The 18,071-nt window shown below is 44.6% G+C and overlaps 2 protein-coding genes across 2 annotated transcripts in view; one reads left to right on the top strand and one right to left on the bottom strand.

Moving 5' to 3' along the window:
• The first annotated feature begins 3,777 nt into the window (after nucleotides 1-3,777).
• Nucleotides 3,778-18,071, top strand: part of LOC110564029 (NACHT, LRR and PYD domains-containing protein 5-like) — a 30,641-nt gene continuing 16,347 nt past the window's right edge. Inside the window, 9 exon segments of the mRNA XM_021661303.1 lie at nucleotides 3,778-4,164; nucleotides 4,167-4,458; nucleotides 4,461-4,799; nucleotides 4,802-5,142; nucleotides 5,144-5,412; nucleotides 7,458-7,625; nucleotides 12,245-12,412; nucleotides 14,124-14,294; nucleotides 17,410-17,580. Coding sequence (XP_021516978.1) covers nucleotides 3,778-4,164; nucleotides 4,167-4,458; nucleotides 4,461-4,799; nucleotides 4,802-5,142; nucleotides 5,144-5,412; nucleotides 7,458-7,625; nucleotides 12,245-12,412; nucleotides 14,124-14,294; nucleotides 17,410-17,580 — 2,306 coding nt within the window.
• On the bottom strand, nucleotides 11,479-12,170 carry LOC110564032 (prothymosin alpha-like). Its single transcript, XM_021661306.2, has one exon. The coding sequence runs from the start codon at nucleotides 12,073-12,075 to the stop codon at nucleotides 11,779-11,781; it is 297 nt and encodes a 98-aa protein (XP_021516981.1). The 5' UTR covers nucleotides 12,076-12,170; the 3' UTR covers nucleotides 11,479-11,778.

Raw genomic sequence — 18,071 nt, 5'->3', positions numbered from 1 at the left:
AGAAATAAGCTTAGGCACTGGATAAAGATGAATATTGTTTGCAGAAGGTATTTGCACTGCTTTTAGCAATCAGCCTTTAGCAATCAGTTTCTGCCGGTTGACTATGGCATTCAGTAGACAAACATGAGAACTCAAGTTCAAATCCCCAAAACCCATGTAAAGAGTCAATTGTGACAGCTCATGTTTGTAAATCCCAGCCCTGGTAGCCAGAAGATCAGTAGACCAAGGTCATCCATGGCTTAGATCAGGCATGCTCCAGGTTTAGGAGAGACCCTGTATGGAAAAAAATAAGTGGATGGGTCCCTTGTTGTCCTTCTGTTGCTGTAGAAAGACAGTAGGACCAAGGCAAAATGTAAAAGCATTTAACTTGGGACTTGTTTTTACAGTATTGGAAGTTAGTCCATGCTTATCATGGCAGAAAGCATGGAGGCAAGCAGGCTGGTAGTGTACAGAGCAGTAGCTGAGAGTTAACTAATCCCAATAATACACTGCAGAGACAGTGAGACTGGGCCTGGTGTGGGCTTTTGAAAGCTCCTTCAACATGGCCTCACCTCCGAATCCTTCTCAAACTATGGTCCAAACATTCAAATATATGAGCCTATGGGGACCATTCTTATTCAAACCACCAGAGTTAGGGCTGGGGAAATGGTCCAGTGTCTAATAGCACACACTGCTCTTGGCAGCCACCTGTGTGGCTCACAACCAGCTGTAACTCCAGTTCCATAGAATCCCAGTGTCCCCTTCTGGCCTCCCAACGGCACCTGCATGCACACATAGACATAAAACAAAATTCATTTTTTTTCCCCAAAACTAGGCAGGTGTCTAAAAAAGGAAAGCTACCACGGTTGACACACATGTACTCGCACATGAGCACACACAAAGTTGAACACACCTCTCATCAGGTGATTCCTGAGTGTCGAGTGAACAGCTGCTTACACACGTCTGCGGTTTTAAGGCATTGAGGATGACAAAGATGAACATAACCTGTAACCCAGCACCTCATCCTGCCACCTGCCCAAAGCTAGCCAGCAGAGCTCTACAGAATGCATGTGGTAAGTTCCAAATTGCCACATCTTTACCTGCCTTTCTCAGTTGCTTCACTGTGCTTCTGAGGCAAAGGACCTTACTATCATAGACTACTACTACTACTGAGAAGAGGCTTGCCTTAGTTCCCCTCTGTAGTTTGGAAATAAGTGTTCTCATACCCAGCTGGGGCAAGTAGATGGTGACTTAATAACAGCATTCTCTCTTCCTCTCTGTTGCAGAAAGCACAGTGAGTAAGCCAGAAGACAAAGGTGAACCAAGCCTGAGTGAGCAAGGACCAGAGGAGGAACAGACTCCAGGTTTGCAGGCAGGGTGGGGTGTAAAGAAGATAAAGCCACATGTTGTATCATTTATCTGAAGAATTAGACCCTTGAATTCATGTATGTACATACAGTATTAGAGTTTGGTTACCAGCACCCAAATTAGGTGGCTCAGAGCCACCTCTGACTCCATCTCCAAGAGATCCAACACCTCTTTCCTCTGCCAAGTACTCATGCATATCCATCCACAGGCACAGAATTAAAAATAACTCTCTTTTTTAAAGGTGGCTGGAAAGGAAGGCAACCTAAGGTTGATCTCTGGCACCCACATTAGCATGCACACACATACTTGCACTCACCACATGCCTTGGACACATGCACACTAACAATTATTCTAAATTGTTTAGAGGTGTGGGAAGGTAATTTTGGGTTTCTCAGGACTATGGTCTATGGAACTGGCCTTATTCAGCTATTCCCACTGGTTTAAATGTTTTGGGATAAATGACTCTCTACATTTGTCTGCAAGATTTGGGGGGCCATTCTTGATCCTATTGGTTCTATCATGAATTTTAAAATCACCTTGACAATTTCTTGGAGGGAAATGGTCAGCGAGGCTTTTGATAAGAGATTGCATTAAATTGCATGGATCTGTGTTTGGGTATATAGCTGTTATTAGTAAGGTTGAACCTTAAGGCTGATATTGTTCAGTCATGAAAATGCTTGCTGCTGATAGGGAAGGTCCTCCTCTTCCTCTTCCATCTGACCCTAGCCTATCTGGTCTCATCAGGACTGGCTGTATCTTCCTATGTGGCCTGGTAAGGCTGTACCTGCCAGAGAGAATGATCAAAGAGCTGGCCACTGAGTTCATGTTAAAGACAGACCCTGCTCCCCTTACTAGGGAACCTACTTGAAGACTGAGCTGCCATTGGCTACAGGACTAGATGAGGGGCATATGGGGAGAAGAGGGAGGGAGGGTGGGTCTGGGAGGAGATGAGGGAGGGGACTACAGCTGGGATACAAAGTGAATAAACTGTAATAAATGAATTAAAAAATTAAAAAAAAGAAAGTAGGCTGAGCAAGCCATGTGGACCAAGCCAGTAAGCCACACCCTCCATGGCCTCTGCATCAGTTCCTGCCTCCAGGTTCCAGCTCTGTTTGAATTCTGTCCTGACTTTCTTCAGTGATAAACTATGATCTGAATATATAAGCCAAATAAACCCATTTCTCCCCCCCCTCCACTCCCAAAAAAGAAAAGAAAATGCTTGCTGCACAAGAACCTGAGTTCAATTCCCAGAACCCATATAATGGGGCCAGGTGGGAGGGGTATGTGCCTATAATCCCAGCAGAGACAGGAGGATCCCTGGTGCTTGCTGGCCAGCTCAGTCTATCCATATTCCTGAGATCTGGGTTTAGTGAGACTCTCTAAAAATACAATTGGTGACAAGAGAGATGGCTTATCAGTTAAGAGCACTGACCGCTCTTCTGGAGGACCTAGGTTCAGTTTTTAGCACCCACAGGCCAGGTCACAGCAATCTTCAACTCTAGTTCCAGAAGATGGCACAGCCAGCACAGGGTACACAGACATACATATAGGGAAAACATTAATAAAATAAAGATAAATGCATCTGTAAACATTGAGATTGAGAGTGATTGAGAAAGACAATAAAATTCAACCCTCCATAGTGTTGATAGGAGCCAAAGTTAGGCTTATAGAATGAGATCAACATCTGCCCAACAGAAAGCTTACAGATGCAAGCTTCTGCCTAGTTACGTCTTATAGAAATGGTAATACAATTTTTGTTTGGAGGTAATAGATAAAATTAGTTTGGGGTTTTTCTATGTGTGCAAGTTCATACATGTATTTGTGTGTGCTCACATTTTTGCATGTATGTATGTGTATGCATATGTTTGCACATGTATCTGTGCATGTGTTTTGTGTTTGTGCATGTGTTTGCACATGTGTTTATGTGTAATTTCTCATGAGGAAGCTATTGCTCAGAAGAAGGTAGGCTGAACAATGGCTCTCACTAAGTTGGTAGAGTGTTTTGTAGCATGCATAAAGCCATGGGGTTCAGTCCCCATCACCACATAAAACTGGGCATGGTGGTGCACACCTGTAATCACAGCACATAGATGGGAGGATCAGAAGTTCAAAGTCATTGTTGGCTACATAGCAAATTTGAGGCCAGCCTGAGTTATGAGATTCTTGTATGGAAACAGGTTAATTAAGTAAGAAGAACATTGTACATAGCCATCTGACTTAAAGCTAGGGAGAGGGGGGAGAGAGTGTGTGTTGACACGTTTGTGCATGTTAGGAGAGCATATATTGCTACATTATACATTTATATTGATACATTAAAGGCAATTAGCATATTCATTATTTTAAATGCCCATCATTTCTTTTACTATAAGTTAGTTCAGATTCCTCCCAGAGATGTTCTAAACCATTGTTAATTATACTCATCATGCAGATATGTATTTCAATGTCACTAAAAATAAGACTTTGTTCAAATTTTTGTCTTTTGTTCTGTCCTTTTATCTGACTTCGTACTGTGGAGGTGACCTGCAAGACTACAAGGCCCATGTGGTATCTAAATTTGACACAAGTATGGATGTATGCTATGACAGCCCAGAGAGGAAAGTATTGTCTGGTGCTTTTAAACAGAAAGTCTTCTGTCCTCACACTGTTATCCTACATGGAAAACCAGGGATTGGGAAGCCGGCCTTGGCCAGAAGTATCATGGTGGGCTGGGCACAGGGAAAACTCTACCAAGATATGTCCTATGTCTTTTTCTTCTCTGTTAGAGAAATAAAGTGGACAGAGAAGAGCAGTTTGGCACAGTTGATTTCTAAGGAAACTGGCCAGACTCCCAGGCTCCAGTGACAAAGATCATGTCCCAACCAGAAAAACTGTTGTTTGTCATCGATGATTTTGACAATATGAACTCTGTCCTCCTACATGATGACATGACACTTTCTGGAGACTGGAAGGATGAACAACCCATATACATCTTGATGTACAGCCTTCTGAGGAAGGCCCTCCTCCCACAGTCCTTTCTCATCACCACCACCGGAAACACAGGCTTAGAAAAACTCAATTCAATAGTGGTGTCCCCCCTCTACCTACTAGTTGAAGGACTGACTGCAATAAGGAGATTCGGCTAGTCCCCGAGAGCACCCCTGATGACCATCCAAGAATGCAAGTCTTCCAGTCTGTGATAGGAAACTCCCAGCTATTTGACCAATGCCAAGTCCCCTCCATATGCTCTCTGGTCTGTGAGGCTCTGCAGCTGCAGGAGAAACTGGGAAAGAGATGTACCCCAGCCTTCCAGACCCTCACCAGTTTGTATGCCACCTTTGTGTTCCCCCTGCTCACCCCAAGAGATCCTTTCCAGAGCTGTCTCAGTCAGGAAGAGCAAGTTGCTCTAGTGGGTTTGTGCAAGATGGCGGCTGAGGGAGTGTGGAACGAGGTCGGTGTTCACAATGATGACCTGAAGACCATGGCCTAAAGGAGTCTGAGATCTCCGCCCTCTTTCACATGAACATCCTTCGCCAGGTTGGCCACAGCAGTGAGCACTGTTATGTTTTCTTCCACCTCAGCCTTCAGGATTTCTGTGCTGCCTTGTATTATGTTTTAGAAGGACTAAGGGACTTGTATCAGTATATTTTCAATAAAAACCAAAAGAGCAACTTGGAGCTGAAGGAAACCAATGACACTCACCTCGGAATGAAGCATTTCTTATTTGGCCTCACGAACAAGGATACCATGAGGACCCTAGAGGTTCTGCTTGGATGTCCTCTGTCCCCAGCTGTGGAGAAGAAGCTCCAACATTGGGTTTTTCTTGCTAGGACAGCAGGTCAAAGCCACCAGCCCAAAGGATTACATGAATGCCTTCTACTGTCTCTTTGAGTCTCAGGATGAAGAATTGGTTCGTTCGGCTCTGAACTACTTCCAAGAAGTGTGGCTTTTGGTCAACCAGAAGATAGGCTTGATGGCATCTACCTACTGTCGTCAGCATTGCAGGAGCTTGAGGGCAATCCGGGTGGATGTCAAAGACATGTTCTCTGTGGATAAGGTTCCTGAGCTGTGTCCTATTGCTCCCCAGAAGTGAGTATGGGGTGATTCTTCTCCCAAGCCAGTTAGTAATTTTTGTGTGTTACTGGACTTAGACATTCAGAAACATTCAGGGTACCAGATGGCTCTTAAAGGATAATCTACTTACTAGTAGGACCTGATCTGAGTCTGGTTGTCAGACTGAGTCCCACGCTGGGGCTACAGCTGGTAGATATATTTCCATTGGTAGCATGCTTGCCTAGCATGAATGAAGCCCCGAGGTTAGACCCTAGCACTGCATAGACTGAGTATGTTGTGGTACACACCTGCAAGCCTACAACTCAGAAGGAAGGAGGTGTCAAGCTAGGTTCCACTGATAAGCCAATTAGAGCAGCCAAATTAATGATAAAACGTAGAAAAGATTTATTCATTGTGGCCACTTGGGAAAGAGAAACAGATCAAAAATCCATAGATCTCTATTGACGGCCTCCCCCCTATCTATCTTTTGGATCCTGAAGTGAGGTTAAAATAGAGATGTGTAGAACCAGACAGATGCACATTAAGTAGTTTAGATCAAGATGTGTGATCCCTGCCAAGCACTGATCCACCATCTGCCCCCACCCCAACCTCTCCAGCAACATGGTCTGCTCTGTTGAATTGCTCTCTGAGAGGCAAGTTCTCCCCTGGCAGGCACCAGGGTCCAGCCTTTCTCTTCTCCCACCATGAGACTCCTGGGAGATTGACAGTATTCAAAGTCTGATAGTCAGAATGATGAATAGATTAGTGGACAAACTTATCTAGGCAGGAAGAGGACTCAGAGATTACTAATATGTCCTGCTCTAACAGAGGACCAGAATTTGGTTCCCAGCACCCAGGTGGGATGGCTCACAATTACCTAAGCTCCAGGTCCAGGGCCTCCAGCACATTCTCCTGCCTTCCACAGGCAACTGCATTTATGCATTTATGCACATAGCCATACACAGGCACATGACATCATCACTATATATTAAACCACAATGTGCAGATGGTCTAAGTTTTTTTCTTCTTGATTGTGATTTTGTGATCTTTGACCAACTTCTCTCCCCTCCTCCTCCCCTCAATCCACCACTCCACTATCCACTTCTGGGAACTTTTATTTAAAAAAAAATACTTAGTTTCATTTCTCTCTCTCTCTCTCTCTCTCTCTGTGTGTGTATGAGCGTGTGCGCATGTCAAAGCATGCACGGAGGGCCAAGAATAACTAGAACTTATGAGTGCTCCACCACAGAGGTCTCAGGCTTTGAGCTCAAGTTGTCAGGCATCACAAAGTGTGTTCTCACACAGATAGTGTCCTCATAAAAGCTGTGTCATGGAGTCATGTTTTCAATTAACTATTTACTTCCATATATATTCTGGCATACTCCAAGATCACCTGCAGCTGAGGGAGGGCAAGAAGTCAGCGAGACTCCCAAGTCAAGGGTCCTGTAATTCTCTTGCTGCTACTAGGAATTATGCATACTTCTTCTAGCATAAACCTGGCTTTTCCTGTATTCTGTTCAGTCAGTTGCCATAACTAACAGGAAGTTGTAATCTGTACTCCAAGATGGAGCTGGAATGATCATATAATCTCCAAGGTTAAAAAAAAAAAATCTAAAAAGACTAAAGAGATGGTTCAGCAGTTAAGAGCACTTGTTGCCCTTCAGAGGACCTGAATTTGGTTCCTAGCATCATATTGGGTGGCTCATAATTGCCTATAACTACAGCTCCAGGGAGATTTGATGCTCTCTTCTGGCCTCCATGAGCATATACACAGGTGTGTGTGTGTGTGTGTGTGTGTGTGTGTGTGAGAGCGAGAGAGAGAGAGAGGAGAGGGTGACTGGGAGGGTTTGAAGGCTCTCTGATTGGTCTATCATACCCCCAGGGGATTTTGAAGCTGGTCCTGTGGAGCACCAGACAGCACCCACTGAGCTGGCCTTATTTCCTCAGCTGTCCTGTACTCTCTCTTATAGTCTAGTCTCCCTTCCGTGGCCTTGCTGTGGCAGTCACTCATGATCAGTCACTCATGATTGAGAATGTGTTCAATCACATTTTCCTCCCGTTTTTCTCTCTCGCTGACCCAGGACACAACATAAGCACCTCCTCATATAATGGTGGGAGAAGTTCTCTGTGCTCAGCACCCACTCAAATTTGGAGAAGCTGGACTTGGGCAGCAGCATCTTGAATGAATGGGCCATGAAGATACTGTGCCTCAAGCTGAGGAATCCATCCTGTAATATACAGAATCTGACGTAAGTGCCACCCAGCCTGGTACAAGCAGTCTTTCCATGGCATCTCCTGCCAGTCAAGGCCCAGCTAAAAACCCTAAGGAGAGATGTATCCTGAGGGGATAAGTGCTGTAAAAGATATCTTGTATGAACCAAGTTACTTATGCACAATGCAGGAGATGACTAAAGGACCTTATAAAAGGAGGTGCATGGGTTTATTGAGGCAGACTTAATTACTGTGGATTTTGAAGTATAAGTAGGGGTTGGTTAGTAAGGGAAGAAAATGAGAGGAGGACTTTGGGGCCAATCATATAACACGACATCAAGGTACATGATTCATGTGCTCTTTGATCACTCTTTAATACCTTTAAGCTAGCGAATACTGTACAAACATGGGAACAGCTAACCATTAAATATAGTAAGGGCCATAGCATCAGTCTGCAGAGAAGCTCGTGTGCAGTTCCCTTCCGAAGATGCAGTTTGCTGGAAGAAAAGGGCCTCCAAATGGAAGGAAAGCAGAACTTACTGAAACAGTACAATATAAAGAGAGCTAAGCATGATGGAACTTTCAGGTGGAGAGGCTCCCTTTAAACACTGGAGAGCAACTTTATTAAGACTGAGAACAAGGCAGAGGGGCTAGAGGGATGGCTTCGTGGTTAAGAGCACTGGCTGCTGTTGCAGAGGACCCAGGCTCTATCCCAGCACCCACAAGCTGGCCCACAGCCTCTGTAATGCACCCTCTTGCCACCTCCACGGGCTCCTGCGTGCATCTGATGCACGTGTCCGTACACATCAACATCGTTTTTTAAAGAGTGCAAATGAGAATGTGCTTGAGCCAACATAAGCGGGGGCGGGTGTAGGGTTGGGTCCAGAGGAGCCACTTCAGAAAGCACCTTCCTTAACATGTCTCAACAAATCCCCGGGAAGTCTCTGGACCTAATCCCCAGACCAAAGGAAAGGTCTGACTTTTTAGAAGTAGTGAGAAGTTTCATATCACATGATTTAGTTCAGTACAGCATATGTGACAAGGAGCATGGAGGACCCAGGTGTCATCAATTTAGAGCTGTCAAGTCACAACCCAGGCAGCTGCTTAAGTCTCTGTCCCGGTGAGAGCTGCAGGATGTCTTGGCCTGTCCTCTGGCTGCAGGGTCTGGCCTTTTGTAATATACACTATACCTTAGAAGCAGCCCCACGAATACAAACCCAAGCCTGATACAGATGCCAGGGATTTTTGGGTAAGAGAATAAATGTCAGCTCTACTTTGGGGGGGGGGGAAGTCCACTCTCTAACTTGCCCACCCAAGCCAGGAGAAAGCTACATGACAGCCATCTTGGGGCTGGTCAAGTTCTTGACTGCTAATGCACACCTTGAGTTTCTGTCCTGACTTCCCTAGAAGATGAATGAGAAGCTGTAAGATGAAATAAACCCTTTCTTCCCCAAATTGCTTTTGGTCATGGTGTTGTATCACAGCACTAGAAAACCCAACTGAGACAATAACTAAAAGCAACGTGGGGAGAAGAGGGTTTATTTCATTTCCTCACTCTAAGGTCACACACCACTGAGGAGAGTTCGGACAGGAACTGAAATAGCAGCCATGGACGAACGCTACTTACTGGCATGCTCCACATTGCTTGCTCAGTCTGCTTTCTTGTACACGACCTGCTCACAGGGGTGGCACTGCCCACGGTGCACTGGGCCCTCACGCATCAGTCATTGCTCAACAAGTGCCCTACAGACAGGCCTGCAGGCCAATTGGATTAAGGCATTTTCTCAATCGAGGGGTCCCTCTCTCCAGGTAATTCTAGGCTTATCAAGTTGACAAGGAACAATTAAAACGGGAACAGTAGGTAGATATGGCTGTTCTCAGGAAACTATAATGAAGCATCAAACCTGTGAGGCTGTCTGATATCCCTCTAGACCAGCAGTTCTCAATTTGTGGGTTGTAACCCTTGGGGGGTCAAATGACCCTTTCATGTGAGTCACATACAGATAATCCTACATATCAGATATTTATATTGTGATTCATAACAGTAGTAACATTACAGTTATAATGTAGCAATGAAAACAGTTTAATGGTTGGAGAGTCACTAGAACATGAAGTACTATATTAAAATATAAAGGGCCACCGCATTAGGAATGCTGAGAATCACTGTTCTCAATGGAGCTCTCCACAGCAGAATTAATGTCCTGTTCCTGAGGTCTCTGGCACATTGAGAGGTACTGTAAAATTAAAGGCAAATAGAGCTGAGGAAGTGCCTTAGTCAGCAGAATGTTTGTCTAGCATGCAGTAAGCCAGCATTCATGAAAATTTTGTGAGGGCACAAGCCTCGAATCCTAGCACTTGGAAAGTGGAGGCAGGTTGATCTGAATGTGAAGGTCAGTGGGCCAGCTACTCCTGAAGATGACCAGAGTTGGATTCCTTGCCTGTAACTTCACCTCCCACAATCCAGTGCACTCTGCTGGTCTCCACGGGCATCTGAATGCACAGGCACACAGAAATCTTTAAGGAGGAGGACCCTTGGTAAAATGCTCAAATTTTCATTCAGAAAGGTTAAGGGGATAGACATCGGAAGAAGGCAAAAACAATGAACAAGACAGGAGCCTACCACAGAGAGACTCTGAAAGACTCTACCCAGCAGGGTATTAAAGCTGAGACTCATAGCCAAACTTTGGGCAGAGTGCAGGGAATCTTATAAAAGAAGGGGGAGATAGAAAGACGTGGAAGGGTCTGGAGTTCCACAAGGAGAACACCAGAACCAAAAAATCTGGGCCCAGGGTTTTTTTTCTGAGACTGATACTCCAACTGAGGACCATGCATGGAGGTAACCTACAACTCCTGCACAGACGTAGGTCATGGCAGCTCAGTCTCCAAATGAGCTCCCTAGTAAGGGGAACAGGGGCTGTCTCTGACATGAACTCAGTGGCTGGCTCTTTGTTCACATCCCCCTGAGGTGTGTGTGTGTGTGTGGGGGGGGAAGGGCAGCCTTAACAGGCTACAGAAGAAGACTATGAAAGACAGTCCTGATGAGACCTGATAGGCTGGGGTCAGATGGAAGGGGAGGAGGTCTTCCCCTATCAGTGGAGTGGGGAAGGGCATGGGAGGAGATGAAGGAGGGAGGGCACGATTGGGAGGGGACGGTGGTGAGGGCTACAGCTGGGATAAAAAGTGAATAAATTGTAATTTTTTAAAAAGAATAAAAAAACAAAAATTGTTCAGGGTCACCCTTAGCTACACAGTGAGTTTGAGACCGGTATGGGATAAATTAGACCCTATTTAAGTTAAGAGAAAACCTTAACTGACAGAGGTAGCACAGGGCTGTGATCCCAGCACTTGAGAAGTGAAGGCTGTGTGAGACTCTGTCTCAGGAACAAACTGTATGCAAATAGTTACAGCTTTGAGAGCTGGCTAGAAGGGAGAGGGGAGAACTAGTAATGAAATGTGATTAATAATTAAGTGGGACTACATTCCTTCTCTTTCTCTCTCTCTTCCCTCCTTTTTTTTTCAGCAAAATAAAATTCCGGTTTATTGTTGGACATTGTTTCATACATACATCAAACAGGCCAAAATATATATATATATATATAATAAACAGCAACGTCATAGACAAAAAAAAAAAAAAAGGGAAAAAAGAAATCTTTTATCTTTGGCCTTTTTAACCATCTCATACAAACCAACTACTTATAGTACAGCTAAGTACATACACAAAAAAGTTACTGGAATGCTCGGAATAAGATTGTTTTTTTGTTGTTTTTGTTTTTACAAGTTTTTTTTTTCTCCTTTGAGATTATAATGAACATGGTCATATCACAAGTAAAGTCAGGACAGAGAACGCTCTGAAGGCTGGTTTGGTCACCTGTTATCATTAAAAATGGCTGACCCCTAATATGTACAAAAATATAAAATGTAAATAAAAAATACAAACAAATTTTCCTTTTAAAGTATTTTTAAGAAAGAAAGCAGGGCCTGGGAAGTTTGGTTCTTTTTCTCCCCTGTTGCAAATTCATGTTGTGGTTTTGGTGGGGTGGTGGAGAGCGCATGTCATCTGTGGGTGGCACTGCCCACTGTGGGGCGGGGCCTGCTTCTCTGCTGGAAGGTGACCACGTTTAAATTCTGAGACGGGAAGTGGAGGGTGAATAGGTCACGGTGGCCTTAAGTTTAGCTTTTCCTGTTTGCTGTCTAGTCATCCTCATCAGTCTTTTGCTTCTTGGTGTCAACATCATCATCCTCATCATCTTCAGCTACCCGCTTGCCCGTAGGAGCCTCAGTTTCCACATCTTCATATCCATCCTCCCCCTCACCTTCTTCCTCCTCCTTCTCTTCTACCTCGTTGTCAGCCTCTTGCTCCCCGTTTTCCTCATTAGCATTCCCATTGGCAGGTGCGTCTCTTCCATTTTCTGCCTTCTCCACAGCTTCCTCCTCCTTCAAGTCCTTGGTGGTGATCTCGGAGCTGGTGTCCACTGCCGCGTCTGACATGGTGGGGCACGCCGGTGGTCCGATGCAGCCGAGGGGGAGAGAAATCGAGCTCGAGGACTCTGGCGAGAGGGCTGCCGGAGTCCACGGTGGAGGAGGTGGCGAGGCAGACCGGGAACAATGCAAAGATGGCTTTTCGGAGCAGCCAGTGGGCCCTCTTCCTCTTCTGTAGGTTTAAGAGTGCACAGGTAGCATCCGGCCTGCAATATCTCTGGATGACCCTTATTAGAAACCGGAACTTAAAACACCTCAATCTAGGAAACACTCCCATGAAGGAAGATGACATCAAATTAGCCTGTGAAGCATTGAATCATCCAAACCGCTCCCTGGAGACTCTGAAGTGAGCTTTAGCTGTAATTTCAGCGTGTGACTTTTCCTTTAAACCACGGAATAATTTCCAGGAAGCTGCAAAAAGGGGTGGATCACAACCCCTTTGGGGGTCGAATGACCCTTTCATGGGGTTGCATATAAGATAAACTGTGTAGCAGATATTTATATTACAATTAGTAATAGTAATAGTCATGAAATAGCAATAAAATTTTATGTTTGGGATCACCTCCACATGAGGTATTCCAATAAAGGGTTGCAGCATTAGAAAGGTTGAGAACAGCTGCTCTAGGGAATTAGATGGAGAAGTTCTTGAGAGGGGAGCAATAGTGATTTGGCAATGCTGTGAGTGGTAATGGGGGAGCAGGAATTGGGGGAAAGAATGGGCTACATGCTCGCAAAGAGAGCACTTTAAGCAGTTTAAGGCATAAATATTACCACCATAAAGCACTCTCCATGTTCTGTAAGAATTAAAAACAGGACCAGTGAGATGGCCCAGGGGATGATGGGGTTTGCCACCAAGCCTGGTGACCTGAGTTCGATCCCCAGAACACACACGGTAGAGAGAGAAAAATGACTCCAAAAGTTGTCCCTTGACTTCCATATGCCCATTATGGCACTTGTGCACACACATGTTCAGTAAATAAATGTAAAAAATTATTAAAAACAAGTACTGCATGCTGAAAAGGGTACTGTGTACCTGTAATCCAGCATATGGTTGCTGAGTCAGGGGGAGGGCAAGTTTGAGGCCAACATGATCCTGTCTTCAGAAAAAATGGGGGAGTGCAGTCCAGACCTGCCACTTGGTTGGAACGTGCTTGTGAGCATGCAGGAATAGCTGGTTTTGGCCCCCATCACTGCACAAAGCCAATCATTGTTCTCAAACCTGTAATCCCAGCTCTTAGGAGATAGAGGCAGGAGGGGCAGAAGTTCAAGACCATCCTTAGCTATTTAGCAGTTTGGATAACCTGGACTCCATGAGGCCTTGTCTCAAAAATAAAGGGATTACATGTAACCTCAGGAAGTTTCTTTGAATGGTTATGTAACTATGGTGAGCTTTCTAAGTGTGAACTGACGCAGGCCATCTTGTGAAGCATTTCCAAGTCATGTTGAGGAGCTGGCACTGTTTTTTGAACTAGATTTTATTAATTGTGTGTGTGCACGCTCGCACGTGTGCATACATACATACATACCACAGCATGTGTCCAGTCAAAGAACAGCCTGTAGGAATGGGTCATCTCCACTACCGAATGGGTCTGGGATCAAACTCAGGTGTTCAGTCTCGGTGGCAAGCACCTTTACCCACTGAGCATTCTTTTTTTTTTTTTTAAGATTTATTATTTATACAATGTTCTGCCTGCACACCAGAAGAGGGACCAGATCTCACTGTAGGTGATTATAAGCCACCATGTGGTTGCTGGGAATTGAACTCAGGACCTTTGGAAGAACAGTCAGTGTTCTTAACCTCTGAGCCTTCTCCCCCAACCCCCGACTGAGCATTCTTACCAGTCCAGTTTTTATTTTCCTTTAGCAAACATAAATAGGTTCTTGTATCTGTGGGGGTGTTGCATGGCTATCATGTTGATGGGCTACTATAAGGAGAAGAGGAAGTAAAACTGTTTGAGAAAAGACAGCTCTGGTTCCTAAGGAGCTGAGTGTGGAGTGGGTTACCCTGAGTTACCCAAGAGGGACAAGGAAAAATACTGTGCTGCCTGTCTCTACAGATTGGATTCCTGTGAGCTAACCTACCCTTGTTATGCGATGCTCTCCAAAATCCTTGATTCAACTACCAGCCTGAAATCTCTCAGCCTGGCAAAAAATAAGGTGGAAGAAAAGAGCATGAGGTCTCTCAGTGTCACCTTGAGTAGCTCGAAGTGTATGCTGGAAAAGCTGATGTGAGTCTTGCTTCCTTTCTCCCCATGATGATTGTGTTGTATAGAGATGTCCAAGGGATTGTGGGAGTGGCAGATGTTTACGTCCAGAATGAGGATGGTACCTCTGGCCTCATGGGAAACTCTGTCCATTCTCTCACAGCAGCCCTTCTGTTGAAAGGGAGCCCAATGGGAGTCTGCTAAAGACCCCTGTACTGGCAAAGATCCTTTGGAACATGACATGAGCCAAGTGGGTTAGTTCACACTTGACTCTACGGTTAGAAAGATCCACTCACTCAGTGACTAAGGGCTTCCTTCTTGCTTGGCCAAGCCCAAAATGGCCCATATACATGGTTGGCCCGGTATAGTTTTATATGGCTGTAATGTCAGCACCCAGGAGGATCATAGTAAGCCTGAAGTTAGCCTGGGGTAGGGAATGAGATCTTGTACACACACACACACACACACACACACACACACACACACGTGCTGGGGGTGTGGTTCTGCAGGTAAAGAACATGTGCAAGGATGAGGGCGCAGAGTTCAGATCACAAGAATTCCTGCAAATAGTGGATGGGTTGGTGGGTTACAACACAGCACTAAGGAAGCAGAGATGGGATCTCCAGAACAAGCTGGCTTGCCTGACTGGACAAATTGGTAAGCTTTGGGTTCACTGAGAGACACTGAGTCAATATAGAAAGATAAAGGTTGATTCAGGAAGATGCCCAATGTCTACCTCAGGTCTCCACAAACATGTGTGCATGGACATTTACACCTGCACACATGTGTATATACACATAATATACAGTATACATATATGCACTCACTATACTTGCCAAAAAGAGGAGGAGGGTCCTAACAGAATGTCATCTGAAATGCCAGATAGCTCTGACCTCTTGTGGAGACAAAGGAGCCAACAAAAGAGGCCAGTCTAAGAATGCTGTTTTATAGACAAACTTCTACATGGAAACTTGGGGGGGGGGTTCCATGTTCCTTACCAATAGTCCAGAGGAAAGGTCAGTTGTTATTGGTCAAACTGTCCTGTGTATAGAGAGGAGAGTAATGAGGTACAAAGTTTAGAAACCATTATTTAAATCGTAATGAGATTTACTAGCTTTTGGCAATGCCTGCCTTATTTCCTTCTCCAAACATGTCTATGGAGTGGCCATTGTCTTTAGTTTTAATGGTAAATGAGGAGGTAGTTTTAGGCTAAATCACTCATTCATGGATAAACTATTTTCATTGGCCAAATGGGAAAGCAAACCTATGGTCACTGCTCAGAGCTGTGTGCTGGCACCTGTCTAGCTTATTAAGTTAAGTCACTGCAAACACTGAGAACCAAATCATATAAATCATCCTTTAAAGGCCAAAGGCAAGACTGGAAAGATGGCTCCGAAGTTAACAGGACTTGTTGCTCTAGTAGAGGACCTGGGTTTGATACCAGGCCACCCATGTTAGATGGGTCACGAACTCCAGCTTCAAGGGCTTCAACGCCCTCTTCTGACCTCTGCAGGCACTGCACCGGCATACACCTATACATAGAAATAAAAATCTTAAAGGCCAGAAACAGCAGAAATTACAAAGATGTCGATATGGTTGCTAGACATTGGTCCAATCCAGCTGGTGTTTCTTTATTCACCAGAAGAGTAAATTCAGTATCAACCTTAGTGATACTGAAGACATGATACATGCAATAGACCATACTAAGAATTCCAGGTATGTTGTTAGAGTGGTCACAGCCCTATGAAAGCCCTATGAAGCTTTTGTTTTCACATCTGGCAGCTTTCCTTTTTATGGCTAAGTATGAGGTAATCAAATAGATTACACATTGTCAAATATATGTCAATTATGTCAAAATATATAATCAAATAGATTACATAATCTATTCTCACACACAGGATTTTCCCCCTTGCATTCCTAATGGTGTGCTTTAAGAGGGAGAACAAAGACAAAACATAGGCCAGTGAGATGGTTCAGCAGGTAAAGATGCCTGCTGCGAAGCCTGACAACCTGAATTAGATCCCCAGGACACGTATAATTGACTGCCACAAGTTGTCCTGACTGTCACAAACATGCCATGGCACACATGTGCCCGCACACATGAGGACAAAACCTTGTAAGGAGTGAGAGGAGGAGAGGTAAATTTTAAAATTACTTGGTTTTTGTATGTGTACACTAAGATTTGCTTTATTTTGTAGGTATCTTCATATTGGTGCAGTACCTAAGGAGCACAATATAGGTTCTGGGGACTGAATTTAAATTCTCTGGAAAACAGCAAGCTCTCTTAACCATTGAGCCATCGCTGCAGACCCCATACAGGTATATACTGTGTATGTTCAGCCTACTTACAGTCATACACCCATATAGCCATAGTCTCCTTTTTCTCACCCATATTCCCACCCACTGTTCCCCTCTATTCTCCTGGACATTTCTTTTTTCATGACAGTCATACATGCACAGCTGTATGTATCTACATAAATTCTTGGGTTGTCTGGGGAGATGCCATCAAGCCTTGGTGATCTTAGCCTAGTTCTTGAACGCACACAAAAGGAGTAGACGGACAGCTTTCATTGCCTTCTAACACATGTATCCACACACATGCACCCACACACGTACACTGTGCACCCCACATATGCGCACAGCAAAGTGTAACTTTAAAGAGTGTGTCTGGACAGATGGCAGTTATGAACACTTGCTGCTCTTCCAGAGTTCCCAGTACCCACATGGAGTGGCTCACAGTGGGCTGTGACTGTGCTCCAGAGAATCCAATGCCCTCTCCTGGTCTTTTTGGACACACACATAACATCCACATACAGACAGACAGACATGCATGTATACACAGAAATAAACATTTTAAAATAATGAAAATTTAAAATTTTAAATCTAAAAACTACAAACGAAACTGGCTTAATTCATTTAATATGCTTGTCTCTGGATAAGCATTTTCCTACAAAAGACATAACTTCATCCTTCTTTATTGGTGAAAAATATTCCATTAACTACATATGCATTTTCCACATCGAGTCCATAGGTGAGCTGTCATGAGTAGTGCTGTAATAAATGTTGGTGTGTGAGTTTGGAGAAGGAAAACTTAAGAATGGATCTCATTGTTTCCTCTGTTGGGGGGCTTTCCTTGCAGACTAGACATCTGTGACCTCACACCTTCCAGCTGCTACGTTCTGGTCTCAGCCCTTTTCAGCAACTGGACCCTGACTCACCTGTGTCTGTCAAACAACCAAATGAAGACTGAACAAGTGAGATTGCTGTGTCAGTTCATGAGACATCCAGAATGCGCTCTCCAGCGGCTGATGTGAGTCTGGTGATGTGAGTCTGGTTCATTTCTTTGGGAGAACATCACAGCTTTCAACCTCATAGGAGTGTCCGTTCTAATAGGGAGTTGGGGGAGGTAGAGATGAGAGTGATGGTATGTGGTAGGAACAGCATCCTTCATTGTGTTTGTTACTTTGTCACAGTGATGCAACACTCTGACAAAAAGTAACCTAAGGGGGGGGGCAGTGGTTTTAGCTTATGATTCCAGAGGGATAGATTCCACCGTGGTGTGGGGGAGGCTTGGCAAAGTCAGTAAAAACAAAATGGCAGGACCAGAAAAGCTGATGAGTACATTTTTATGCACACATAGGAAGCAGAACAGGTAAGATAAGGCTGTTAACCCTCACGGCCCACCCCCATGGACATGCTTCCTCCAGTAAGGCTCCGCCTTCCTAAAGAGTACCACCAGGTGGGGACCAAGTGTTTAAACACAGGAACCTCAGGGGGACATTTCAGATTCATCCTACCACA

Source organism: Meriones unguiculatus, chromosome 18 (assembly GCF_030254825.1).
Source record: "Meriones unguiculatus strain TT.TT164.6M chromosome 18, Bangor_MerUng_6.1, whole genome shotgun sequence".
NCBI lineage: Eukaryota > Metazoa > Chordata > Mammalia > Rodentia > Muridae > Meriones > Meriones unguiculatus.
Note: the sequence above shows the minus strand (reverse complement) of the source record. Positions and strands in the feature narration are given on the sequence as shown.

Bases quoted from the DNA above. Each gene is read 5' to 3' on its own strand.
- LOC110564032 (XM_021661306.2), bottom strand. From the start codon at position 12,075: ATGTCAGACGCGGCAGTGGACACCAGCTCCGAGATCACCACCAAGGAC.